This window comes from Giraffa tippelskirchi, chromosome 1 (genome assembly GCF_054371585.1).
Source record: "Giraffa tippelskirchi isolate mGirTip1 chromosome 1, T2T-mGirTip1v1.2.pri, whole genome shotgun sequence".
Taxonomy (NCBI): Eukaryota; Metazoa; Chordata; class Mammalia; order Artiodactyla; family Giraffidae; genus Giraffa; species Giraffa tippelskirchi.
In genome coordinates, this window is record NC_137275.1 from 205,493,726 (window position 1) to 205,520,474 (window position 26,749).

At 47.1% G+C, this 26,749-nt stretch overlaps 3 protein-coding genes across 14 annotated transcripts in view; 2 read left to right on the forward strand and 1 right to left on the reverse strand.

Annotated features, from left to right (window-relative positions):
• LOC145539299 (uncharacterized) overlaps positions 1-6,882 on the reverse strand; it is a 24,996-nt gene extending 18,114 nt beyond the window's left edge. The window contains exon 1 of the mRNA XM_081573061.1: positions 6,677-6,882. Within this exon, the coding sequence (XP_081429187.1) occupies positions 6,677-6,683 (7 nt within the window). The 5' untranslated portion in view covers positions 6,684-6,882. The remainder of the gene's footprint in view (positions 1-6,676) is intronic.
• CDK20 (cyclin dependent kinase 20) lies at positions 6,706-15,423 on the forward strand. 6 transcript variants are annotated; one of them, XM_081572959.1, is made up of 8 exons: positions 6,706-7,074; positions 7,435-7,548; positions 10,092-10,284; positions 10,524-10,645; positions 10,845-10,907; positions 12,000-12,156; positions 12,583-12,738; positions 14,427-15,423. In XM_081572959.1, exons 3-8 carry the CDS (start codon positions 10,120-10,122, stop codon positions 14,622-14,624), a joined length of 861 nt encoding a protein of 286 aa, XP_081429085.1. In that variant the 5' UTR covers positions 6,706-7,074; positions 7,435-7,548; positions 10,092-10,119; the 3' UTR covers positions 14,625-15,423. The 6 variants fall into 6 exon arrangements, with proteins under 6 accessions (XP_081429085.1, XP_081429035.1, XP_081429045.1 ...); XM_081572909.1 differs by having other exon boundaries at positions 10,092-10,280; XM_081572919.1 differs by having other exon boundaries at positions 10,092-10,280; positions 12,000-12,123.
• Positions 15,424-18,693: 3,270 nt separating this feature from the next.
• FBXW12 (F-box and WD repeat domain containing 12) overlaps positions 18,694-26,749 on the forward strand; it is a 50,768-nt gene continuing 42,712 nt past the window's right edge. For 5 of the 7 annotated variants that reach the window (XR_014077625.1, XM_081572827.1, XM_081572816.1 and 2 more), the window contains exons 1-2: positions 18,694-18,802; positions 23,022-23,059. Coding sequence is in view for 3 of the 7 variants with exons in the window: in XM_081572827.1 (XP_081428953.1) it covers positions 18,713-18,802; positions 23,022-23,059 (128 nt within the window). In the remaining 4 variants the exon portion in view is untranslated. Of the gene's footprint in view, positions 18,803-21,526; positions 21,686-23,021; positions 23,060-26,749 lie in introns of all 7 variants that reach the window. The other 2 variants (XR_014077635.1, XM_081572857.1) reach the window with 1 other exon arrangement.

Consider the following 26,749-nt stretch of genomic DNA (forward strand, 5'->3'; position numbering starts at 1 on the left):
ATTAGGGTGACTAATATTGTGACTGTGTGGATCACAACAAACTGTGGAAAATTCTTCAAGAGATGGGAATACCAGACCAACTGACCTGCCTCCTGAGAAATCTGTATGCAGGTCAAGAAGCAACAGTTAGTACTGGACATGAAACAACAGACTGGTTCCAAATTGGGAAAGGAGTACGTCAAGGCTGTATATTGTCACCCTGCTTATTTAACTTATATGCAGAGTACATCATAAGGAATGCTGGGCTGGATGAAGCACAAGCTGGAATCAAGATTGCCAGGAGAAATATCAGTAACCTCAGATATACAGATAACACCACCCTTATGGCAGAAAGCGGAGAACTAAAGAGCATCTTGATGAAAGTGAAAGAAGAGAGTGGAAAGCCTGGCTTAAAATTCAGCATTCAGAAAACTAAGATCATGGCATCTGGTCCCATCACTTCATGGCAAACAGATAGGGAAACAATGGAAACAGTAAGAGACTTTCTTTTCTTGGGCTCCAAAATCACTACAGATGGTGACTGCAGCCATGAAATTAAAAGACGTTTGCTCCTTAGAAGAAAAGCTATGACCAACCTAGACAGCATATTAAAAAGCAGAGACATTACTTTGCCAGTAAAGGTTCGTCTAGTCAAAGCTATGGTTTTTCCAGTAGTCACATATGGATGTGAGAGTTGAACCATAAAGAAAGCTGAGTGCCGAAGAATTGATGCTTTTGAACTGTGGTGTTGGAGAAGACTCTTGAGAGTCCCTTGGACTGCAAGGAGATCCAACCAGTCCATCCCAAAGGAAATCAGTCCTGAATATTCATTGGAAGAACTGATGTTAAAGCTGAAGCTCCAATACTTTGGCCACCTGATTCGAAGAACTGACTCATTTGAAAAGACCCTAATGCTGGGAAAGACTGAAGGCAGGAGAAGGGGATGACAGAGGATGAGACAACTGGATGGTATCACCGACTCGATGGACATGAGTTTGAGCAAGCTCCAGGAGTGGGTGATGGACAGGAAAGTCTGGTGTGCTGCAGTCCATGGGGTCACAAAGAGTCGGACACGACTGAGCAACTGAACTGAACTGAACTGAAGGAAGGTATACCAAATTGTACAGAAATCAGGAATAGAGTATGGCATTGATTCTTTTAGAATAGAATTTAAACATGAATGAATTTAAATTTCATGATAAAATTTTATAATTATTGCATTTGTTTATATTTTATGTGCTGTTTGTCTTTGTAAATGTGTTGTTGCCATATAAGTTATTTGAGAGAAATTAGTTGGAATCATTACTGATATTTACATGTTTAAGAAAATGAACTTTCATCGTCCAACTCTTTGCTACCCCATGGACTGCAGCCCGCCAGGCTCCTCTGCCCATGGGATTCTCCAGGCAAGAACACCAGAGTGGGTTACTATTCCTTTTTCCAGGGGATCTTTCCAACCCAGGGATCAAACCCAGGTCTCCCGTATTGCAGGCAGAGTCTTAAACATCTGAGTCACCAGGGAAGCCCAAGGTATTTGAGATAAATTAATCACAATCATTACTGATGTTTACATGGTTAAGAAAATGAACTTTCATAGTTTTATCTTTTAGATAATTTAATAAATTAAAAATTAAATTACAAAAAAAAAAAGTGGGGGGTTATGCTGCATCTCCTGAGAGCAGAGTACTTGCACAAGTTATCTGGAATTCTTCTGAACAGGATACTTTCTATTACCCTTTACTTATTTATAATTTATTTATTAATAGTGATTCATGGATGTTTATTTTATACTTTTGGTTATAACCCAATACTATATCCTTGTTTTCTTGGTCAAATTGTTTCAGCTTCGGAAATTGGAGGCTCTTTCTGTTGGCTCATGTGCACCTTTTTCTTTTTTTTCAGCAGTTTCTTGTTTTCTGTTTTAAATATTATTTGTGAATACACTGAGAAACACTTCAAATAACACTAAAATTTTTTTGTTTTTCAATATCAAGCATAATTTCTTGATAAAACCCCAGTGGGAGGATATTCTATTATCCTCACCAAAAAGTAACCCTTTCTCTTACTCATTTATGTATGTTTTCATTTATTTTTTGGCTGCTCTGGGTCTTCGTTTCTGCGAGGGCTTTTCTCTAGCTTTGGCGAACTGGAGCTACTTTCTGTTGCCATGCACAAGCTTCTCTTGTTGTGGAGCATGGGCTCTCGGGCACTTGGCCTTCAGTAGTTGCAGCATGCGGGCTCAGAAGTTGTGGCTCATAGGCTTAATTGCTCCTCTTCATGTGGAATCTTCTGGACTAGGGGTCACACCTAAGCTCCTCCGTCCATGGGATTTTCCAGGCAAGAGTACTGGAGTGGGTTGTCATTTCATGCTCCAGGGATCTTCCTGACCCAGGGGTCGAACCCAGGTCTCCCGCTTTGTAGGCAGAGGCTTTTACCTTCTGAGCCACCAGGGCACCAGCAAGTCAAGTCCAAATATTAACCCTTTCTATTCCTCTTTTTTGCTCCTGACATTCCATGTTTCCTTCTGTTATCCTTCCCCGTCTCCTTTCAAGAACTTCTTTTAGCAATTTTTTGATTAAGTTCACTATGAACAAATTCACTCAATTTTCCTTCATCTGAGGATGGCTTCATTTCGTTTTCATTGCTGAAGCATATTCTCACTGGATATAGAACTCTGTTAACAGTTCCTTTCTCTTAGCACTTGAAAAATGTGCTATTTCCTTCTGGCTTCTATGGGTTCTAATGAGAAATCACAAGAATTAGAGACATTCTGCCCTAGTAGGCAATGTATCATTTTTCCGTGGCTGCTGGCTGCATTCAAGAGTTGGTTTTTTGTTTTGTTTTAGTTTTCAGTAATTTGATTTATGATGTTTTGGGGCATTATGATATTTTGGGGCCTATTCTTTTTGGGATTGACTCAACTTCTTCAAACTGTAGGTTATACATTTTCCAAATTTGTGAAGCTTTCAATCATTATCTATTCAAATTTTTTTCAGCCCTGCCCTCTTCCTCCTCTCCTAAATTTTAGATCTGCTCTCACTGTCCTACCAGCCTTTCAGATTATATTAAAAAAATTTTTTTTTATTTAAAAAGGCTTAGTTGTGGTAAAGAACTTATAAAATTTACCATTTAAACAATTTACCATCTGAACAATTTCTAACTGTACAATTCAGTAGTATTAAGCATATTTACAGTACTGTGACTGCAGCCATGAAATTAAAAGACGCTTACTACTTGGAAGGAAGGTTATGGCCAACCTAGATAGCATGTTTAAAAGCAGAGACATTACTTTGCCAACAAAAGTCCGTCTAGTCAAGACTATGGTTTTTCCAGTGGTCATGTATGGATGTGAGAGTTGGACGGTGAAGAAAGCTGAGCGCCGCAAAATTGATGCTTTTGAACTGTGGTGTTGGAGAAGACTCTTGAGAGTTTCTTGGACTGCAAGGAGATCCAATCAATCCATCCTAAAAGAGATCAATCCTGGGTGTTCATTGGAAGGTCTGATGTTGAAGCTGAAGCTTCAATACTTTGGCCACCTCATGCGAAGGGTTGACTCACTGGAAAAGACCCTGATGCTGGGTAGGATTGGGGGCAGGAGGAGAAGGGGACGACAGAGGATGAGATGGTTGGATGGCATCACCGACTCGATGAACATGGGTTTGGGTAGACTCCGGGAGTTGGTGATGGACAGAGCGGCCTGGCGTGCTGCAGTTCATGGGGTCGCAGAGAGTCGGACACGACTGAGCGACTGAACTGAACTGACAGTACTGTGAAACCAATATCCAGAAGTTTTCATATGGGAAAACAAACTCTATACCCATCAAACAACAGCACCCCATTTCTTCCTCCACCCATGCCCCAGCAACCATCAGTCTACTTTCTGTTGATATGAATTTAATTTCTCTACATACTTCATAAAAGTGGAATCATGCAGTATTTTTTTTTTTGTCACCAGCTTATTTCACTTAGCATAATGTCCTCAAGGTTCACTCACATTGTATCATGTGGCAGAATTTTCTTCCTTTTTAAGAATGAATAGTATTCCAGGACTTCCTTGGTGGTCCAGTGGTTAGGACTCGGTTTTTCCAAGGCTAGGGGCACGGGTTCCATCCTTGGTCAGGGAACTAAGATCTCACATACCACACCATTCAGTTAAAAAAAGAGTAGTATTCCACTGTATGTATATATTGTATTTTGTTTATCCATTTATCTCTCTATGGACACTTGGGTTGCTTATTCCTCTTGCCTATTGTGAACAGTGCTACTATGAATGTGGAAGTGCAAATATTTCTTCAAGGTCTTGCTGTTAATTCTTTTGATATATATTCAGATGTAGAATTGCTGGATCATATAGTAATTCTATTTTTAATTTTTAAGGAACGTCATACTGATCTCCATAGCAGCTGCAACGTTTCACATTATTTTGTGTCTAGTTTCTTTGAACATTGTGCTTGAGATTCATCCATGTTGTTGCCAATAATAATGCTTTGTTTATCTTCATTACTATGTAGCACTCCATTAGGTGAAAAATCCTGCAATTTATTTATTATACTATAGACTTTGGGGCTGTTTCCAGGTTTGAGCTATTAGAAAGAGTGCTGTTATCAACATTCTTCTGTGTTTCTGGTGTTAAAAAAAATATGTGCGTGAGTGGTAAGTCACTTCAGTCATGTCGGACTCTGTAGCCTGCCAAGCTCCTGTCCATGAGATTCTCCAGGCAAGAATACTGGAATGGGTTGTCATGCCCTCCTCAAAAAAAAATGTATGTATACACATTTCTGCCAAGTTGAATTCCTAGGAGTGGAATGATATTCTGGTGATTATTATATTATGGTTTTGATTTAAAATTTCCTGATGACTAGTGGAATTAGCACAGAACTTTTCAAATGTTTATGGGCCATCTGTGTATCTCCTTTTGTGAAGTGTCTACCCTATATTTTGCCTATTTTTCTGAAAATTTGCTTCTTCTGATTTTGCAAGAGTTCTTAATAAGTTCTGGATATGAGTTCTTTGTCAGATACGTGTGTTATGATATCTTCTCCTTTTTGTGGCTTTGTTCTTCACACTCTAAATGTAGTTTCTTATGATAAACAGATGTTCTTACTGTTGACAAAGTTCAACTTTTCATTTTTATTTGTCTTTTAACATTTTCTGTAACCTCATTTAGAAAATCCTTACCTAACCCAAAGTCATTAAAATATCATGTTTTCTTCTAAGAGCATCATTGTTTATCTTTTATATTTAGGTCTGCAGTCCATCTACAATCAATTTTTGTGTATAATTTGAGATCTGCGTCAATAGACATTTCTTCCTCATATGACTTTCCAAATGACCCAGTACCATTATTTGAAGACCATCCTTTCCCATTCCACTACTGTATTTACCCGCACCATCTGTCATAGCTGTAAAGCATTCCATTCTGAGGCACTCTCATAATTTATTCACCATTCTTCCATGGGATATTTGAGTTATTTTCTGGCCTCTGCCATCATCAAACAGGGTGAATATCTCTGTATGGACATCAAGCCCTTCTTCTGAAATTGTTAAAGCAGAGTACAATTTCTGAGCCAGAAAAATATTTATTTTTTTGAAGAATTAATAAATTATACGGTTCACATTTCAAAAAATTCAAAGAGGCCCAGTGAAAAGACTTCCTCCTACCTTGTGCCCAATCCTTCTGGTCCCTTCACCAGGTAAGCACAACCATGACATCTTGAGTATTTTCCAGACAGCTTGTAATACATGAACAAGCATTATTTATATTCTTTTCTTCTTTTCTTTTTATACAGCTAGTGGCACTCTATATACTATGTTCTTCGCCTTGTCCTTTTGACTTAACAATACATCTTAGAAATCTTCCCATTACTGTACATAGAAAAACATCCTGGTTCATTTTTAAGGTAGCATAATTGATGCATGTATCACAATTTAGACAGTCTCCTATTGATGGACATCTATGCCGTTTCTAAGTTTTTGCAATTCATCTGAGCTTCAGTGACTGACTTTGCACGTGTCATTTCACATGTGTGCAACGTATCTGTCGGAGGAGGCTCTAGAAGTGGGTCAAAGAGGATATGCAGCTGTGATATGATTATTTTATTATTATTTCATTTGTGATTAGATTATTTTACGTTTTATCTCATTGTGTATGAGAGTGAACACTTTTTCAGAAGTTGTAAAAAGCTACTTGCTTTTGTCAACATCCTTTAATGGCAGGCACTTCTTAAAGATCCCTCAGTCTGCAAATTCCTCCAGTGTTTCCTCATTAAAAGCCTTTAGACATTGCCTTTCTGTGTCAGAGTTTGCACTTTTTTTAAAAGTTGTCTCCAAATGCTGCCATTTGACGCTTCGTTCACAACGCAGAGCGGAACCCGTCTCGCTTCAATCATCAGTGGCTCTGGGGCTTAGAGACGGTAAATGACACCTGTATGTTCTCCTAGGTAGAAGCTGGCACCCCTAGGTAAGGGGGCGGAGGGGTCCTGGTCTTCTGGGGAAGGAGCCCGCCCCTCCCTGTAACCTTTCAGCCACGCCCCCAGCGCCGCAGTCACGCCCCCGACTGGACGGCCCCGCCCCGCCCCGCCCCGCCCCATGCTCGCTTCCTCCCTGAAGAGCGGCTCCACCCTCCCGCCAACTTAGCGCCTTCCCACCGCCTCTCGGCTTTGCCCTCGGGCTGCGTGGCCCCGCCCCGTTGCGTAACCTGGCATCACTGGTCACGTGGTGCTCGGCAGAGCCTAGAGGGATCGGCGGTGACCATCGCTCCCGCCTGCACCGTCTGCGCACGGATGACTTCCGCTGAGTGAAGCGCACTGAGGCGTGATGGCGAGGTCCTAGGGAAAGGCACTGAGAGGCCCGGACGCCATCCCCAGTTGCCCTCGGCCTCCTGGCCCCAGCGCTCGTTTCCGCGCCGTTGCTAGGCAGCCGCGTCTGGGGCGGGAGCCGGTGGGGGCTGGATAACGCGGAAGGGTCCGGTGCCAGGGAGGGGCTGTGACTGCGGTGGGTCAGGGTGCCGGGCGGAGGGCCATGGAGCAGTACTGCATCTTGGGACGCATAGGGGAGGGTGCGCACGGCATCGTCTTCAAAGCCAAGCACGTGGAGGTGAGCATCCAGCCCTTCCTCCTTCGGTTCCACTGAGATCTTCCCGTCTTCCTGACCCATGCTTGGGCCATAGCTTCTGCCTTCCGGTAGCTCATCCTGGCGTGTGCCCGCCTCTTTTGCCCGCGGAGGGGAGGGCTTCCAAGTTGCTGCCAGCTACCAACGGTGTTTTCAGCGAGTTCCCCTAGGAGCCTGGCGTGGATATCTCTGAGTTGTTTGCCCAGCTCTGCGCCGGTTGGCCCTGATTTCCCTCCAGCACGGGTGGGGGGCGCGTTCCAACTCCATGAGGCCCTCAGCCCTCGGCGTCGCACCCCCTTTCCCAGCCAGGACGGGGCAGCAGTGTCTGCGTTCTGTCCCAAACAGACTGGAGAGATCGTTGCCCTCAAGAAGGTGGCTCTGCGGCGGCTGGAGGATGGCATCCCCAACCAGGCCCTGCGGGAGATCAAGGCCCTGCAGGAGATCGAAGACAGTCAGTATGTGAGTGGGGCTGGTGTTATGAGGGGCTGTCCCGCCCTCCTTGCTCACTCCCACTCTGAGGGCCTGTGGTCACTGTGTTGCCTTATTAACATCCTCACCCCTCAACTCACTGCCTTTCTTGTCCACAGTCATTCACCCAGTTATTTCATTCCTCACTCATTCCCTCTTGTTCACCCATTTATTTCTTGCCTACTTGTTCATTCATTGACTGGCTTATCCTTTTTCTCAAAACATATAGTGATTTCTAAGGATAATGATTACTGCCACCTGTTGAGCTCCTGTTATGTTCTGCAGGCTGGGTTAACTGCTTTCTGTACACTGTCCTTCTGAGTTTTCTCCTCTGTACCACAAGGCAGGTTTCAGGCTCTCCCTCTCTCAGGCCAGGGCCTGCTCATGGGCACCCAGCTGGCTCAGCTTGTCTGTGGAGGCTTTGGCCTGACTGCAGAATCAGCGTTTTAACATTAGGGTCTTCCATAGGCTCTGCCTTCTACTGGGCACTGGCAACACAGAAAGCGGCCCCTACCCTGCTCTTGAGAACTGAAGTGTGGTACGGGAGACAGGCAAAGGCTACAGGGTCCACTTGGCGTGATTTGCATGTGACAGGCATGGGAGGGGCTGTGGGGACATGGGGAGAGACACCTCATACATCCAGGCTCATTCTCTGTGTGGTTTTCTCTCTTGTCCATGTCCTGAGTAGAGGATGTGACTTCCTGGGGAGTGACAAGGCTAGGCCCACCCACCCAAGAGTAGGCGATACTCTGACTTGCTTCTTACTCTCTAGAGATGTCCGTGATATGTTGGTGACAAAAGCATGTTGTAGAATTGCATGTGTCATCCTGATTTTGTGTAAGACTATTTCATGTATGTGTGTGTGTATATATATATAGTCTTCCCAGGTGGCTAAGATGGTAAAGAACCTGCCTGCGATACCTGAGACCTGGGTTCAATCCCTGGGTTGTGAAGACCCGCTGGAGAAGGGCATAGCAACCCACTCCAGCATTCTTGCCTGGAGAATCCCATGGACAGAGGAGCCTGGTGTGCTGCAGTCCATGGGTTCACAAAGAGTCAGACATGACTGAGCGACTAACATACACACACACACACACACACACACACACACACATATGAATATGTGTCTGTGTGTACCATGTCTCTTGTAAAGTCTGGTGGGATAGACTCCTACTGTTGACTATAGGTGGTAGGATTTTACTTTTGCTGGGGTTTTTTATAATTTTGCATATTATCTGAATCTATATGTTTGTCCCAATTTGTAAAATGACGGTCTGTTACCATCAAAATCAGAAAAACAGCACTGTGGCCATTGTTGTTTTTTGAGGACAGTAAAAGGGCTTGCGAACAGCTTGTGTGAGCTGGTTGGAGGGCCCATAGGAAGCTGGTGATACAGTCCTATGTCCTGTGCAGCAGGCCTGAAGGGTCTATCTTTAAAACACTGCAGATATTCCCCTGGCCCAGGCCATCCTCAGCTCTCATCAGAACAACTACAACAGCTCCCCCTCCCCTCCACCTCCCCTGCCACTACTCCCACTCCACAGTCAAAAAATGTAGGTGAATCCATTCCCCAGCTTGAAAAGCTCCAGCAGCTTCTCTTTACTCTGAAAGAACTGCTCTATCTGCTCCGGCTCCTGCCAGCCTCTTCATTCATTCAGCAAAATTTCTTACATGTCTCTCCGAAAACAGCACTGTCAAAACTCCAGGAGTACAGAACAGAGCAGCGTCCTTCCTATTCTTGCTTCAGGGCCTTGTGCTTGCTGTCCCCCTGCCCACAGCTCCTTCCCAGATCCCTGTATAACCGACCTCGCCCCATCTGTTCTCTTCTGTCATCAGAATACCCTATAGGTATGTTGGTTTGTTGGTCAGTCATTTGTCCCCCAAGCTCCTTAAAGTCCTTGAGGACCCACCAGCCCTCCCTCCTGCTCATTGCTGTACAGCCAGCCCTTGTGACCTTGTGGGCCCTCAGGAAGTTTATGTGGCATGTCTCCTGCTGTCCCAGTGCTGGGAGCTGTGATCACCTGTGTGTGTGTGTTTCCAGAAGATTTTCCAGTTCATGGGCTGGGTGGGGAATCAGACCCTGCCCTACATGGCCTTTCTTCGACCTCCTTGCCCCGGAGGGTTTGCTAGAGCTAAATCACTTCAGTCGTGTCTGACTCTGTGACGTCATGGACTGTGACCCACCAGGCTTCTCTGTCCATGGAATTCTCCACGCAAGAATACTGAAGTGGGCTTCCATGTCCTCCTCCAGGGGATCTTCCCAACCCAGGGATCAAACCCACATCTCTTACATCTCTTGCATTGGCAGGTGGGTTCTTTACCACTAGTGCCACCTGAGTGTTTACTACAGTATTCCAGTAGGGACTTGCCTTCGTCTGGGAGAAGGGAGCAAGAGAGCACCCAACTCCTTGATCCTGAGCTCAGGTCTCTTGTCACCTTCTCTGCCTGCCCGGTCCTCTGTTGGCACAGGGGCTGAGGGTCCAAGAGAGTCTGAGCCATGTGAGTCTGGAGGCTGACGGGGTACCCCATTGCAGGTTGTGCAGCTGAAGGCCGTGTTCCCACATGGCGCAGGCTTTGTGCTGGCCTTCGAGTTCATGCTGTCAGATCTGGCTGAGGTGGTGCGCCACATCCAGAGGCCACTGGGCCAGGCGCAGGTCAAGAGCTACTTACAGATGCTGCTCAAGGGCGTCGCCTTCTGCCATGCCAACAACATTGTGCATCGGGTCAGTACCAGCATGGGCTGGGGTGGGCCTGTGGATGGCTGGGCTAGGGGTAGGCCAGCCCTTGATAAAGAGCATGGTTTGGGAGGGGACAGAGGGGGCAGGACCTGGGGACAAGTTACCAGGGTTGTGGCCCTGGAGGAGACCGGGTCCTGGGCTCATCCGGGTGCCCAGCCTGCCAAGCCCTCCTGTCCCAAGGTCCACTGGGGGCTCTAGAGGAACTGATGCTTCTTTTGCTGCCCTCAGGACCTGAAACCAGCCAACTTGCTTATCAGTGCCTCAGGCCAGCTCAAGATAGCAGACTTTGGCCTGGCCCGGGTCTTTTCCCCAGATGGCAACCGCCTCTACACTCACCAGGTGGCCACCAGGTAGGGAGGACCAGTTTCTGGGCAGGATATGGGAAAGGATGGGCCCCCAACCTTCCTATTGGGGAAGAGATAATTTTGGATAGAGATGTTCTGTCCAAACAAGTGCTCCTGGGGTTGGTGTGGGGGTCAGGGTGACCTTCCAGGGCAGCTTCCTGACAGACCAGTGACCTACCTGTGACCCCCTGCCCTCCTCTCATAGGTGGTACCGAGCCCCCGAGCTCCTGTATGGTGCCCGCCAGTATGATCAGGGTGTCGACCTCTGGTGAGACTCCTATGGGCTAGACAAGGGGGGATGTGGGTAGCTGAATCACCTCTCCTCCTGGACACTGAGGTCTCTAAGCCGTTGGGGGTTTTCCCTGCTGTGAGCTGTAGGTTGCCTTGGGAGTGTCTCCTCTGGTTAGAGTATCTCTGAGGAGTTTGGAATCAGTGTTCCTCCCCATGACAGTTTTGAGCTGGGAGGGGTCAAGTGGGATTGGAGTGATTGTCCCTGTAGGAAGCCTCTGGGCTGAGGTTGGGAAGGTGGTCCAAGGCATGGGGCACCTAAGCTGGTATGCAGAGGGTGACATCCCAGGATGTAATGTCCCTGAGTTAGGCAGAGGCCTGAGTCCCTGGATATAAAGGTCCTGAACCTTCATTTGAAGTCAGATGCATGGAAACTCACTCCGGTATTCTTGCCTTGTGGGCTACAGGCCGTAGGATCGTAGAGTTAGACATGACTGACTTACCTGGTAGCTCAGTTGGTTAAGAATCCGCCTGCAATGCAGGAGACCCTGGTTTGATTCCTGGGTCAGGAAGATCCGCTGGAGAAGGGATAGGCTACCCATTCCAGTATTCTTGGGCTTCCCTGGTGACTTCGATGGTAAAGAATCCTCCTGCAATGTGGGAGACCTGGGTTCGATCTGTGGGTTGGGAAGATCCTCTGGAGAAGGGAAAGGCTGTCCACTCCAGTATTCTTGCCTGGAGAATTCCATGGACAGAGGAGCCTGGCAGGCTACAATCCTTGGAGTCCCGAAGAATCAGACACGACTGAGCGACTTTCACTTCACAAGAGTTCAAGGTCTGGGGGCTGTTTTGGAGGTCTGCCCCAGAATGGGAGGGGGTGGCCGTGTGTCCCAGAGTATGAGGTTCTGAGAAGTTCCTCGAACTATTGGGTTGATGTGTGTTTCAGAGTTGAGGCCTGAGATTTAGAGTAGGGGCTGTGCTCTGTATCCTAGGCTTGAAGCTTTGGACTGTGTGGGGATCTTTAGGCTACTTTGTGGGTGTCTTGACCGCACGGGGAGGTGTGGGTGCTGGTGTGGGGAAACCTGTGTCCCTGGTGTGAGATCTCTGAGATGCTTGGCTTTTGTACCTACAGGGCCGTGGGCTGCATCCTGGGGGAGCTGTTGAACGGGTCCCCCCTTTTCCCAGGAGAGAATGACATCGAACAGCTTTGCTGTGTGCTTCGAATCTTGGGCACCCCCAATCCTCAAGTCTGGCCGGTTTGCAGGGGCCTGCCATTTGGAGGGGTGGGGGTGGGTGTCCTCTCTTCCCCCAGCAGCTTGTAACTCCCTTGCCCTGCACCTTCTGTCTTCTGTCTCATGGCCCCACCCCTCCTAGACCCTCCCAGACCTTGGTCCTGGCCCAGCATGGGATCTCTTCCATCCCTGATCTGCTGGAGTGGGGAGGACCAGAGCCCAGCCCCTACGCCTTCCTGCTAACCCCCAGCACACATGCAGCCCTTACCAAGCTGGGCATGGAGCAGGCACTTGAGATGTGCCCATGTTCACTCACATCGTGCTGTGAGCGCATGATGTCATGAGTGATGTGGTACGAGCAGGGGCAGGTGGATGGGGGATCTGTGAGTGAGTGGCAGCAGGTGGGTGACAGGAAGCAAGAACTGACTCCTGAGGGGGCTGGCGGGGTGGGCGCCAGCCCTGATGAGCCCCCTTCTCCTCCAGGAGATCACTGAGCTGCCCGACTACAACAAGATCTCCTTCAAGGAGCAGGCGCCTGTGCCCCTGGAGGAGGTGCTGCCCGACGCCTCTCCCCAGGCCTTGGACCTGCTAGGGCGGTTCCTCCTCTACCCACCACACCAGCGCATCTCTGCCTCCCAGGTAGGGAGACACCCGTTGCCCTGACCCTCCTTGTTCGTGCCCCTGTGACCCAGCAGGTTGAGGTCCTCAGAACCTGTGATGGGCTGGGAACAGCACCCCCAAAGACGGGAGGGAGGGCATGGAGCAGGTGTGCCTCTCCTGAGCAGACCCTGGAGAGGCAGCAGGTGGCTAGGAGTGGCCATATTAAAAGGGCATGCCCAGCTCGCAGAAGAGTGTATCTCGCTTCTTCATCCCTTCATTCCTTCAATAAGAATTTACTAGCATCTGACATGTGCCAAGCATTGTCTTGGGTCCTGATCCAGAGTAAACAGACGTGACTTATTCCTCTGGGCTCTCCACCCTGTGGTGGGGCAGGGCAGCCAGTCTGTGGGCATCAAAGGGAGGGATGTTGGGACTGACTCTGGGGTCATGCAAGTCTCCTGGAGAAGGGCAGAGGTGGCTATTATCCCAAGAGAAATGATGAGCAGAGGCCTGGAGAGGAGGACCCGGAAGGGGTGGGTTGTGGCTGCATGCAAGGGAGGAGGGGAGAACCATGGGCTGATGGCTTATAGTGTCAGGCCTCTGTCATGTGTACCTGTCTCTCTGGCCTCATGGCAGCCTCACCTCCCTGCTCTTGGAACAAGCAGTGTGTGTTTACATACACCCCCTGCAAGTTCCATTGTCGGCAGTGTCTTTAGGATGTACTGAAGCCAACCAAGCCTCCCCAGGTAGCACTAGTGATAAAGAACCTGCCTGCCAATGCAGGAGATATTAAAAAAAAAAAGATGTGGGTTTGATTCCTGGGTCAGGAAGATTCTCTGGAGAAGGGAATGGTACCTCACTCCAGTATTCTTGCCTGGGAAATCCTAAGGACAGAGGAGCCTGGCGGGCAAAGAGTTGGACATGACTGAAGTGACTTAGCACGCATGCACAAAGCCCCCTGCTGCTGCCTCCAGTCTAAGCGCCTCCTGCCTCCCCACAAGTCCCCAATTGCCTCCCAGAATCTGCTTCTCCTGCCCATTCAGTCTCTCCTCCACCCGGCAGAGAGAGGGGCCTTGTCCAGGCAGGCTGTCATATCCTCCCCTGCAGGGCTCTCTCCTCAGCAGAGAAGCCCAGGTCCTAGTGGCCCGCAGGCATCACACACGTGGGGCCATCATGTCTGTGACCCTGCACCTCCCTTCCACTTGCTTACTCCCTGGGACCCCAGGTCTCCTTCAGGTCCTGAGGTCTGTGCACTTCTGTCTCAGAGCCTCACTCATTCAGCTTTCAGATCTCTGCTCAAGTGCTACCTCGCGGGGCCTACCCTCCCGTACTTCAGCCCTGCAGCCTCCCTAGTTTTCCTTGTCCATGCTCTGACTTTCTCTTCCCCACAGCACCATCATCTGATGCACTGTTTATCTTACTTTATCTTGTTTATCGCCCCCTGTGCTGTGTTTAGTCGCTCAGTGGTGTCCAACCCCTGACTATATGGAAGACTTGAAGGCAGAGCTCTTTGTTCAGTTCACTGCTACATCTCCTGTCTTTGGAGCAGTGCTGAAACAGTGAACACTCAGAGCTGATGGGATCATCTTGAATGGAGAATGCATGAATGAGAAAATTTCTTCTGGGCAGTATTCACATCCCCTCTGCCCCCCCAGAGGGAAGTGAGCTGAACCTGGAAGGCTGCAGTGACTGGTTTCCTTTTGCTCTCTCTTGCTCACTCCCCTCAGGCCCTCCTGCACCACTACTTCTTCACAGCTCCCCTGCCTGCCCACCCCTCGGAGCTGCCGATCCCCCAGCGCCCAGGGGGACCTACCCCCAAGGCCCACCCAGGACCCTCCCACGTCCATGACTTCCACGTGGACCGGCCTCTCGAGGAGTCACTGTTGAACCCGGAGCTGATTCGGCCTTTCATCCCAGAGGGCTGAGATGCAGGGCCAGGCCCGGCTGGCTTGTCCCTCCCACTTCCCACCCCTCCCGAGGGCAACCCAAGCCACTCCTTCCACTGCTCCAGCCTGATGTCGACCACAGTGGCCCTGGTCCTGGCCAGACGATGAGGCCATCCAGCCCCAGCAGAGGGCGCCCTCAACCTGTGCTGTCGACCTCCCACCTGTGTGCTGCTGACGGATCCATCAGAAGGGGGCAGTGAGTTCCACTACCATGCCTGCCATCATCAGGGATTCCACTGGTCAGGGATTGTCCCAGTAGAACCATCTAGGGGAGCACTGAGTTTAAGATGTCCTCATGTTGGAAACCCAAGTGAGAAGGAAAGTTTGGTTTGATTTTGTTCTCGGACATTAAACACTAGTTCAATTTTGAGATTTATTATAAAAACCCTGAGTAGTTCTATGTGACGTATGCCCCTCTTCCATAGTTCATATAGAGAGAAATGGCCAAGATGGCATCATCTCTTGGCCCTTGCTTCTCTCTGGTCACTTGGAAAGTGGCCCCATTCATGGCTACTTTAGTCTTGGGGGCTTCCTAGGTTCTGCATGTAACAGAGCTCCCATTTAGAGGTGAGGTGGCAGAAGTCAAAGGCCAGGGATGGCTCAAGGGGGGGGCCCAGTAGTGACCCTCCACACCTTAAGCTGATTTACCAGCATCACCCCCAGGATAAGGGTAGGCTGGGACCACATGAACCTCCTCTTCACTCAGAGATATCTTGCAAATAAGACAGACATTCCTGGAATTCATTTGTTAATTTAGTAAATACCAATACAATCTGAACTTGCTCTTGTCTTTCTTACTTAATAATTTGGTAAGCCAATTCTAAAATATATATGTGGAAATGAAAAGGTTAAGAGGAGGCAGAAGAAAAGGAGAAAAGCAATGAAAGGATTTACCCTATCAGAGACACACCAAGACATATCATAGGGCTATAGTAAATAAGACTGTGCTATTTGTTCATGGATAGATTAAAAACAGACAAGTGAGAGAAGCTTACTAGCAGTCTTTTATTCAAAATATACATTTTTGTGCTCATACGTATAAACTTCTGCAAGCACTGAGGCCACAGAGGTGACTTAACTGCCACCGTCACTGCCCTCTAGGCTCTTTGAGGGTAAAGCACAGGAAACTCAGTTGTTGCTTGCGGCAATAAGTTTAAGTATCTCATGTGACTTTAAAGGTGTTTTAAGGATCTGGCCTCTGCCTGTTTGTCCAGCCACATATGAAGACTAAGCTTCAGTCTAGCTCAATTTCTGGTATCTCTCACCTCCATTTGAATGTGGGTCTGGACCCAAACCCTGATCACTGACACTCAGCCAGTTCTGCTCACAATGACTCTATAAACCTTACCCCCACCCCCAGCACAGGCCCTAGCCTTGACCTTGAGCCTTACATTTAACCTGACCCTATTACTCTGACCCTGGCGTATACCCTCACTCTCACCTTCACTCAGTTCTTTGGCAGCTCCTTCCCCACCTATGCCTGGCTTTGATCTTAGCATTGACTCTGCCCCTCATCCAAACTGACCTCATTTGACCTAGAACTTAACCTTGTCCTTGAACTTGGCTCTCATTTTCACCTTAACCATGACTGTCTAATTGATATTTATCTTACTTTGTTTCCTGCTCCTAATGCCGACCATTAACATGTCCTTCACATTCATCCTGATCTTGACATCTTTGACAATGATAGTTTCTCTCACACTGACCATGAACACTATGATGAGACAGCACCCTCAATCTGATTCTAACCCTCAACTTCACTCTGCCCCTAGACTGAATCCTTGCCTAGACAAGGACCCTCATACTGACCCATCCTGCCCTTGAACTTGTATCTTGATGCTGAACTACACTGTATATGTGTTAGTTGCTCAGTCGTGTCCAACTCTTTGCAACTCCGTGGACTGTAGCCTGCTAGACTCCTCTCATGGTGGAATTCTCCAGGCAAGAATACTGGAATGGGTTACCACGCCCTCCTCCAGGGGAACTTTCTGACCCAGGGATCGAACTCAGGTCTCCTGCATTGCAGGCAGATACTTCACTGTCTGAGCCACTGTGCTCCTGCTGCTAAGTCGCTTCAGTCGTGTCCGACTCTGTGCGACCCCATAGATGGCAGCCCACCAGGCTCCTCCGTCCCTGGGATTCTCCAGGCAAGAGTACTGGAGTGGGGTGCCATTGCCTTCTCCGTGAGCCACTGTACTCAAGCTGAAACTGAAACTAGTCTGCACCCCAAACCTGATCATGACTCTGGTTCTGACACTCATCTTGACATGGACTCATGCTTGGCTGACACCACTGACACCTTAATCCCATCATGACCTTGAACTTGACCTAGACCTTAACTCTGAAATTGAACTTCATGGTGACTCTGATCCTCAGCCTGATCATCACCTCCATCTTGACGTATCCTCATGTTGAAACTTAAACCTGATTTTGACTATAAGCCAAACTCTGACCCTCTCTGGTAAGCAGACTAATGTTCCCCTAAAAATGCCCATGTCCTAAGCTATGAATATGCTGTCTTATACACAGAAGGGATTTTGCAAATGTAGTTAAAGGAGTGAGATGTAAAGAGTGTCCTGGATTATGCAGATTGGGCCAATGTAATGGGGGGAGGGAAGGGAGAGTTGGAGGAGGACTTAATTCCTGCCAGCATGAGTAGAAATGGAACCCCACCTTGACTTTTAATTGACCTTGACTTTCATAATGTCATGCTCACCCTGACACTGACATTCTCACATCGATCTTGACCCTGAATCTGACACTGATTCTAATTCTGAACATCAACCTCACCCTCAACTTGACCCTGAATCCTACTCAGAACTGGACATGCACTGTCAACCTGAACCCAACTTTTACTTTCATCCCCAAAATACCATCTTTCTTATCCTGACAGTCATCCTCTCACTGACCCTCTGCAATGGAGGCACAAATTGATCCTGATCTTGACTCTCACACTGATTTCAAACTTGAACTGGATCTTGAACCTAACCCTGGATCTAAAATTTCCCTCACACTGATCTTGTCCTTGAACCTGATTCCAATGCCATGACCCTGACCTTTCTCTTATCTTAACCCTTAACCTGACAGAGAATTTTACCTTGAACTGTACACTCACCCCAATTTCTGATCTTCATCAATCTGTCCCTGATCTTACCCTCATCCTGACTGTGACCTTAACTGCTCTGACACTGAGCTAGATCATGATCCTCACCCTTACACTAACTCTGATCTTTGACATGGTCATGACCAAGTCCAGAGTGAGGTCCAGGGTCAGGGCCAAGGCAGGAGTCATGACAAAGGAGACAGCAGGTGAGGTCCAGTGCCATGGTGAGAGGGAGGCTGAGAGTCTCTGTGAAGGTGACTGTGAAGGCGAGAGTCAGGGCTAGGGCAAAATTCGGGGTGAAGGAGTATTAGGGTGTGTCAGGGTCAAGTGAGGGTAAGAATAGGGGGTGGGGTAGATGTCAGATGCTAATGAGGTCAAGGGTGATGATTAGGCTGAAGAAAAGGGTCAAGGTCTGGATAAGGGCCAGCACCAGGGCAAGGGCTCAGGAGGTACTTGGTGCAGGGGCACCACAAGTTCCAGTGTAAGGGTCAGTGCAAGCGCAAAGGTCAAAACGAGGATGAATGTCAGTATAAGGGGGTGAGCGAGGTTCCGGGCTACTGTCAGGACAAGAGCAACTGCCAAGAGGAAGCTCAAAAGCCAGCTGAAAACTAACAGAAGCGGAGCTGGCGTGCTATTACGGAGCAACAGCACCAAGGCTGAGCAAGAATTATGCCAGCCGGGCGGAAGCCGGCGGGCTGGGCGGAAGCCGGCGGGCTGGGCGGAAGCCGGCGGGCTGGGCGGAAGCCGGCGGGCTGGGCGGAAGCCGGCGGGCTGGGCGGAAGCCGGCGGGCTGGGCGGAAGCCGGCGGGCTGGGCGGAAGCCGGCGGGCTGGGCGGGGCTCGGCCTGAGGAAAAGGGTTCGGCTTGAGGGGCGGGGCTCACCCTGCGGGGGCGGGGCTCAGCCTACGGGGGCGGAAACTCAGCGGAGGCGTGGCCAGACGCCGGCGTCCAGGGCGGCGGGCGTCATGGAACCGCAGTTGGGTTTGCATGAGCTGCTGCACGTCTTTTCCTTCTTGGAGGCCCGCGACCTGCTCTGCGCCGCCCAAGTGGACAAGGTAGTGCGTCCTGTCCCAGGTGGGAGGCAGGGCTGGGTTCATGGCCACTGGCGTGTCCACGGTTGGTCCGTTCCCTCTGGGCCTCAGTTTCCCAAATCTGGGAGGGGGCGTGCGGCGGCCCTGAATCCGTCAGGAATCAGCAGAGGACGCTCGTGGCCCCCGGGGTGGTGACCTCAGCGTTTGAAGGGTCCCTCCGTCTGTTCTACAATGTGTCCAGAGCTCCTTCTGGGTTGACCTGCATTGGGTACCTGTGAACAGAATTCACCCAAAGATTGACTTAGAGATCCCGTCTCTTCTGGAATGTTCTGGAAGTTCCCTTCCGGGGCCTGCTCGGAAATCCTTGCTCTCCCTGTGAGTGGTACCTCCTCCTACAGGCTCGGGCTGCCCCTTCTCAGCCAGTCGAACTCCCATACTGGCTGTGCTCCCTAAGTGCCTGTTGAATGCGGTAGTCTGGTCTGTGCTTCTGCGCATGTTACAGGTGTTCTGAGCGCTTTCTCCTCTGCGCTCCCTCAGCACAGCTGTAACCAAATGATCTTACAGTGTTGTGTATTTGTTAAATATCTGCTCCTCACCCCCCCACCCCCGCTAGACTCATTCCGAAGAGTGGGGAATTTGTTTCTTACGTCACTGTGTATAAAATCACTGTATAAGCATTGTGTGTATACACTCAGTATATGGCTTGATATTTAATTGTTGTTCAGTCGCCAAGTCGTGTCCCACTCTTTGCGACCTCATGGACTGCAGCACGCCAGGCCTCTCTATTGCTTACCATCTCCTAGAGTTTGCCTAAAATCATGTCTGTTGAATCGGTGATGCCGTCCAACCATCTCAACTCCCTTGATATTTAGGGTCCTTAGTAAATGTTTGTCGAGTGAAAGAATTTCTTCATTTTTAAAAATACATTATTGTATCACTTTACCAAAGGTAAACAGACAGACCTTTACCTGCATTGTGTAATTAAAATTTAAATGTGTAGAGTAAAATACTAGGTTGTTATCCCCAGTTGTACCAGTAAGGTATTAGGGCTTCCCAGGTGGCGCTAGTGGTAAAGAACCCGCCTAACAGTGCAGGTGATGTAATAGACGTGGGTTTCATCCCTGGGTCAGGAAGATCCCCTGGAGGAGGAAATGGCAACCCACTCCAGTATTCTTGCTGGGAGAATCCCATGGAGGAAGGAGCCTAGTGGGCTTTGGTCCATGGGGTCACAAAGAGTCAGATGCGACTGAAGTAACTTAGCATGCACGCACACCAGTAATGAAAGTGAGTATCAGGTTGTGAGCACGTTGGCTGAGGTCACCAAGGTAGTCCCCCAACAGATTTAGAAAGGGAGGTGCCTTTTACCCTTTGATAGCAGCAGGTTCTTGCCGGAGTCCTGCTCCAGCTGGTCCAGGGGTTCCCTCAGGATGGACGGTGTTGGCGTAGAGAAGAAACAGCGAGACTAGGCAGGTGTGAGGCAGCGTCTGAGCTGCCTTTTCAAAGGGAGCTTTTTATATCTTAAGTTGTACATAGAGGAAAATGTAGAGTCATTGCAAATTAGCTCAACGGGTCAGCAGTTTTTGGCCTTTATCGAAACCAGGATGCTTTTTTGTATATCTTATTTACAAAAGTCTCATGTTGTTTACATCATCTTCTGGCCTGAAGGCCTGCTAACATCTTATGACTCTTTATTGATAAGGGTTGATCAGCCAGAACACTTTTTCTAGAAGTATGTTTGTATCAGGCACAGAACGTACCAGAGCTACATTTTTCTAAAGAATACAGGCACAGTGGATTATAACAAAGAAAGGATTCATTAACTCAAAGTTTCAAAGTAAAACCTGTTTTTTATAATCTATCTTTTGCCTTGAGCTTAAGGGAAAAGAATGTGGTCCCATAAAGTCATGGTATGGCAGGCTGAAACAGTGTAGCAGCACCAAGGTCAGTTCTTTCACAAAAATCACCAGCTAGATTAACAACTGTCCTATTATTTTTATATTAAGGCTAAACCTTTATTTTTATAAGTCTCTAACTACTATATCTTTATTATATAGGCTCAAGGTGTTAACAGCAAAAACATAGCAAGTAAATATAGACCGAATAACAGTTTTATAAAGTAATATTTCTTATGTTTTTCCAATAGACTTTCTCCTCCTCGAAGGGCTCTGTGCCCATTGGGGCCTTTTATGCATTCAGGCTCTCAATGCTGTTTATTGTTGAGGCGCAGTCATGTATACTAGTTCTAAAGGTACAGGCACATTTGTCAAGCAAACTAAGATGCTAGCAAAAGGAGCTTAGATTAAAATACTCTTTTTTATGAATAATCTTATAGAGTGCCACCATTTGGGGGGCATGTTGATTAGAGTTTTAAATTGACCTGGTTAGGAAAGGATCAGGGAAGGCCTTCTGCCTAAGTCACAGAAATTAGGGAGCAGTCTATTATAGCAAGCATCAGAAAGATATCATTTTTAAGGTGAGCGCTGAGGCAGCTTATCGAAATCCCTGAGGCCTGAGTTGCCTTGCTCGTCGGGTCTTCTCCTCATGACCTTGTCATGGGTGGGATCTCGTGTGCTGGCTCCCGGCAGGTTCTCTAGGTTCTGGTTCCCCAGTTAGGTAAAATGAGGTCAGTAAACCCTGCCTCACCGTGTCATCATGAAGGTCAGGTTCTAACAGATTTTCAGAGGACTTGAAAGTGAAAATGTTAGTCACTCAGTTGTGTCTGCTCTTTTGCAACTCTATGAACTGTAGCCTGCCAGACTCCTCTCTCCATGGAATTCTCCAGGCAAGAATACTGGAGTGGATAGCCATTCCCTTCTCCAGGGAATCTTCCTGATCCAGGGATCAAACCAAGGTCTCCTGCATTGCAGGTAGATTCTTTACCGCCTGAGCCACCAGGGAAGCCCAAAGGTGGGTAGCATCTATTTTTGTAGGTTTCATTACATATTATAATTATTAAGGATTATAAGTATTAGGAAAATAAGATCTCAGTTGGGTTTTGAACTGGGAGCTATGTAAAAAGAGAATGAATAATCTTGCCAGGTTTGATCTTTGCAAAATATCAACTTTACATTGCTTCCAGCCAGAAAAACTTCCTTTTTTTTTTTTTTTTTTTAAATTTGGCTATACCGGTTCTCAGTTGTCACACACAGAATCTTCAGTTTTCATTGCAGCATGCAGGATCTAGTTCCCTGATCAGGGATCAAACCCAGGCCCCCTGCATTGGCAGTACAGAGTCTTAGCCCCTGGATTACCAGGGAAGTCTCCAAAAAGACTTCTTAAGGGCTGAAATATTTTGAACTTGGATGAGTGAGGGCTGCAGAAGTAGGAGCCTGGGCTCAGACAGGATGGTTGTTACTTCTACCAGGGCCTGGTAAGCCACATACCTGGATGGGCACCTCAGTAGGTCTGGGACACAGAAAGCTCCCGAGTTGTTTCCATGAGGATGGGTAGGCTCCTGAATCCAGGGTGGCCTGGCTAGAGAGGTGAAGAGGTTCCAGGATGCAGGTGTGGCCTGAGGGAGAGGGAGACATGGCATTCTAATCCTGTTCCAGGGCCACCTGAGCCTCTTCCAGACATTTCTGCCGAGAGCAGTTTGTGGGAATAGGGCCTGTGTACCCTCCCCAGATAGGAGTTCCACTCTGCCACCTTGACATCTCTGGGACATCTCTTTAGCCAGGGCCTTAATTTACTCCATTGCAGCAGCCTTCTTACGGGCCCTGCTCCTCTGCCTTCTTCTCCAGTTCTTCCTTCTCATAGCATCTAGTGACCTTCCTGAAACAGTTTGGCTTGTCACTCCACTGTTCACAATTCTCAAGTGACTTCTCATTGTTTTTGCCCTTCCAAGAGTTGGTCTAAGCCTGTCTCCAGCTCCTTTCTCTGTGTTCTGATTAAGGCAACCTGCTCATCATCTTTTTCACACTTGTGAATCTTTGCCGAGGTGGATGTCTCCCCCTGAAATTGCTTCAGGCATTTTCTTAGAGGACAGCCACTCAACCTTCAAGGCTTGATCCATCATTTCTTCTGAACCTCTTGGCCCCAGTTGAGTTGGTCATTCTTTCCTTCCTCGTTCGTTGTTTGGTGGGTTTTATTTGATTGTCTGAATATATCACCTCAGGGTGAGTGTTCTTGAATGCCAGCACTGGATCTCATTCAGCGCTCTGTCGCCTCCACAGGGCCTGGCAGGCTAGGCACTGATTGCTTGCTGACTGAACAGATGACTGTCTTCTCTCCCCTCCTTTTCTAGGTCTGGAATGAGGCTTCAAGGACCAAGGAACTGTGGAGGTGAGTGAAGGAAAAGCCAAGCCTCTCAGGAGAGAGTATGCCTTGAAGGAGAGAGGGGTGGCCCTTTTTACAACTCACTGCATTTCTGTTAAGGAGACAGGAAGGGACAATCCACAGCCCCTACCAGCAGGAAACTCCTCCCACTTGGAGGAATAAGACTTTTCTTTAATAGTATATTGAAATAAAAGAGATTTTATTAATCAGGTGGAGATTGATCTTGGAGGGGGTACCAAACTCAGGGGCAGAAGTGTATAGCAGATTGAATGCAGCTGTCTGATAGACAAATTGATGGACAGATAAGCCATTTTGATTTCATCTTTGCTGTAACAGCATTGTTAAATAAGCATGTTTGATATTAGAACTTCAAAAAATAAAATTCAAAAAATTAAAGTAGAAAATAAAAAAAAATATTTTAATCATTAGATTTTTCTTTTCTAGTCATTCCTCCTTTGGAACTTGACATCTTTTCTTGTCCCCAAGATATAATCATCAGATATTCTGCCTCTTGCTGAGTGTAGGACAGACTGTATAGCCTTGATTGTCAACTAGGAGCTGTATTTAGTTTTAGGCATTCGTGATGGAAAACAACTGTTTGCAGGAAGGTTCCTCTAAACATGGAGGGAATCTTTGTTCCATGTTTTTTTGTTTTGAATTTTTAGAATAACTGTGCGCTGGTATATTTGAGAACTGTGGAATGCTAATCTTGCCATACATAGTTTTCAGTACGATATAGCACTATTCTGTTTGTTGCTTTTTATTCTTTTTTTTTATTGGAGAAGGAAATGGCAAACCACTCCAGTATTCTTGCCTGGGAAATCCCATGGACAGAGGAGCCTGGTAGGCTATAGTCTGGGGTGGCAAACAATCGGACGCTTAGCAGTTGAGCACAGATGAATGCATTCGTTTTCTTGCGAACAATATTAGTTAGAAAAATGATGTTAATCTCTAAATCAGTTTTGAAGTACGAGAACTTTTATTGGATTTCAATCTTTATAATGTTGGAAATGTACTCGGGATTAGACATTCAGTTCTGGAAATTTGGAAAGCTCAGCAGTGGCCACAGGACAGGAAAAGGTCAGTTTTCATTCCATTCCCAAAGAAAGGCAATGCCAAAGAATGCTCAAACTACCACACAGTTGCACTCATCTCACACGCTAGTAAAGTAATGCTCAAAATTCTCCAAGCCAGGCTTCAACAGTACATGAACCATGAATTTCCATATGTTCAAGCTGGATTTATAAAAGGCAGAGGAACCAGAGATTAAATTGCCAACATCTGCCGGATCATCGAGAAAGCAAGAGAATTCCAGAAAAACATCTACTTCTGCTTTATTGGACTTCCCTGGTGGCTCAGACGGTAAAGCATCTGTCTACAATGTGGGAGACCCAGATTTGATCCCTGGGTTGGAAAGATCCCCTGGAGAAGGAAATAGCAACCCATTCCAGTACTGTTGCCTGGAAAATCCCATGGATGGAGGAGCCTGTTAGGCTACAGTCCATGGGATCACAAAGAGTTGGACACGACTGAGCAACTTCACTTCTGCTTTATTGACTATGCCAAAGCCTTTGACTGTGTGGATCACAACAACGGTGGAAAATTCTTCAAGAGATGGGAATACCAGACCACCTGACCTGCCTCCTGAGAAACCTGTATGCAGGTCAGGAAGCAACAGTTAGAACTGGTCGTGGAACAGACTGGTTCCATATAGGGAAAGGAGTACGTCAAGGCTGTATATTCTCACCCTACTTATTTAACTTATATACAGAGTACATCTTGAGAAACACTGGGCTGGATGAAGCAGAAGCTGGAATCAAGATGGCTCGGAGGAATATCAATAACCTCAGATATGCAGATGACACCACCCTTATGGCAGAAAGTGAGGAAGAACTAAAGAGCCTCCTGATGAAGGTGAAAGAGGAGAGTGAAAAAGTTGGCTTGAAACGCAATATTCAGAAAACTAAGATCATGGCATCTGCCCCATCACTTCATGGCAAATAGATGGGGAAACAATGGAAACAGTGAGAGACTTTTATTTTTTGGGGCTCCAAAATCACTGCAGATGATGACTGTAGCCATGAAATTAAAAGACGCTTGCTCCTTGGAAGAAAAGTTATGACCAACCTAGAGAGCATGCTAAAAAGCAGAGATATTACTTTGCCAACAAAGGTCCATCTAGTCAAAGCTATGGTTTTTCCGGTAGTTATGTGTGGTTGTGAGAGTTGGACTACAGAGAAAACTGAGTGCTGAGAAATTGATGCTTTTGAACTGTGGTGCTGGAGAAGACTCTTGAGAGTCCCTTGGACTGCAAGGAGATCCAGCCAGTTCATCCTCAAGGAAATCAGTCCTGAATATTCATTGGCAGGACTGATGCTGAACCTGAAACTCCAATCCTTTGGCCATGTGATGCAAAGAATTGACTCATTTGAAAAGACCCTGATGCTGGAAAAGATTGAAGGAGGGAGGAGAAAGGGACGACAGAGGATGAGGTGGTTGGATGGCATCACCGACTCAATGGACATGAGTTTGGGTAAACTCCGGGAGTTGGTGATAGACAGGGGGGCCTGGTGTGCTGCAGTCCATGGGGTTGCAAAGAGTCGGACAAGACTGAGTGACTGAACTGTAGTACAGTACTCAACAATTGAAATGGATAGAATGCCAACCCTAAACCCTAGTTTTTGTTTTCATTTTTACTGATAAGCTAGGGTAGGAATTTCCCTTTGAGTAACACAGGTTACTTTATATTTCTTTCAGCAATTCAAAAAAATCTCTGCAGCAGCTTATCACCTAACCCCCACATACGTGTCGTGTGTCACCATCTGGAGGTATATACATATACCTCTAGGTTCCTGAAGCAGATTGTTCAGCTGTCTGCAAGCCAAGTCACAGATGGGTTTTTAGTTGGTTATTATTTTACAGTATCTGGTGTTAACTCTTTTTAGCATAAAGTCATTGCTTAAGATTGTACCTATGTTCATATAAAAACACTGGGTTTCTGTTTCTGGGACAGCACATTCCAGGAGCATTGTCATGTGCACATATCATTTCTGATGCTGCGCCTGTCGTGGGTACCAGACCCAAAAGTTCCTCAGGCCCATTGAAATTCTTATGGACACAGTAATTGAACATGATTAACTGATCATGTGTTTTTAATATGTACTCTAATTGTAATTTAAAATACTGCAAGTTACTTCTTTAAAATGCTTCATGACCTTTTCTTCCCCTTTGACCTTTTAATTAAATTGTGTCATTTCTTTAACACACTAAGCATTAGTTTTTTGGTTAAAAGTAAAACTGCAAACATTTCCTTTTGTTTAAGGTACGTAATTTCTGTTGTGTACATTAGATTGTTTTGCTATCAGTTGCTGTCTGAAAGGTTTTGATCCCAAGGGTTTTGATTTTGTCACTTGATACATCTTTGTATTTCAGAGGCGTGTATACTTTACTCATACACACACTTCAACTATATTGACAGTCTGCCCTTCTTTTGTCTGATCATTTGGTTTTATTTCTTCTGAATATTCATCATGGTTCCTACTTTCGGTTTGATGTATAATGGCCTTAAAGATGTAGAAACAGGCTTCACTTCCACAAAGAAACGTGCTTTCTCCCTTTTTTCTTAAAACTACGTTGTCTTCTTGGTCTAGTTTTTATTTTCAAACTGTTTAAGTTGGCATATGTGTACAAGAAATT

What these genes read in the sequence shown, in the direction of transcription:
- CDK20 (XM_081572909.1), top strand. Translation starts at nt 7,000, where the DNA reads ATGGAGCAGTACTGCATCTTGGGACGCATAGGGGAGGGTGCGCACGGC. An exon ending in CCAACAACATTGTGCATCGG is followed by an intron (nt 10,281 to 10,523) that starts GTCAGTACCAGC and finishes TGCTGCCCTCAG; the next exon opens with GACCTGAAACCAGCCAACTT. An exon ending in ACTCACCAGGTGGCCACCAG is followed by an intron (nt 10,646 to 10,844) that starts GTAGGGAGGACC and finishes CTCCTCTCATAG; the next exon opens with GTGGTACCGAGCCCCCGAGC.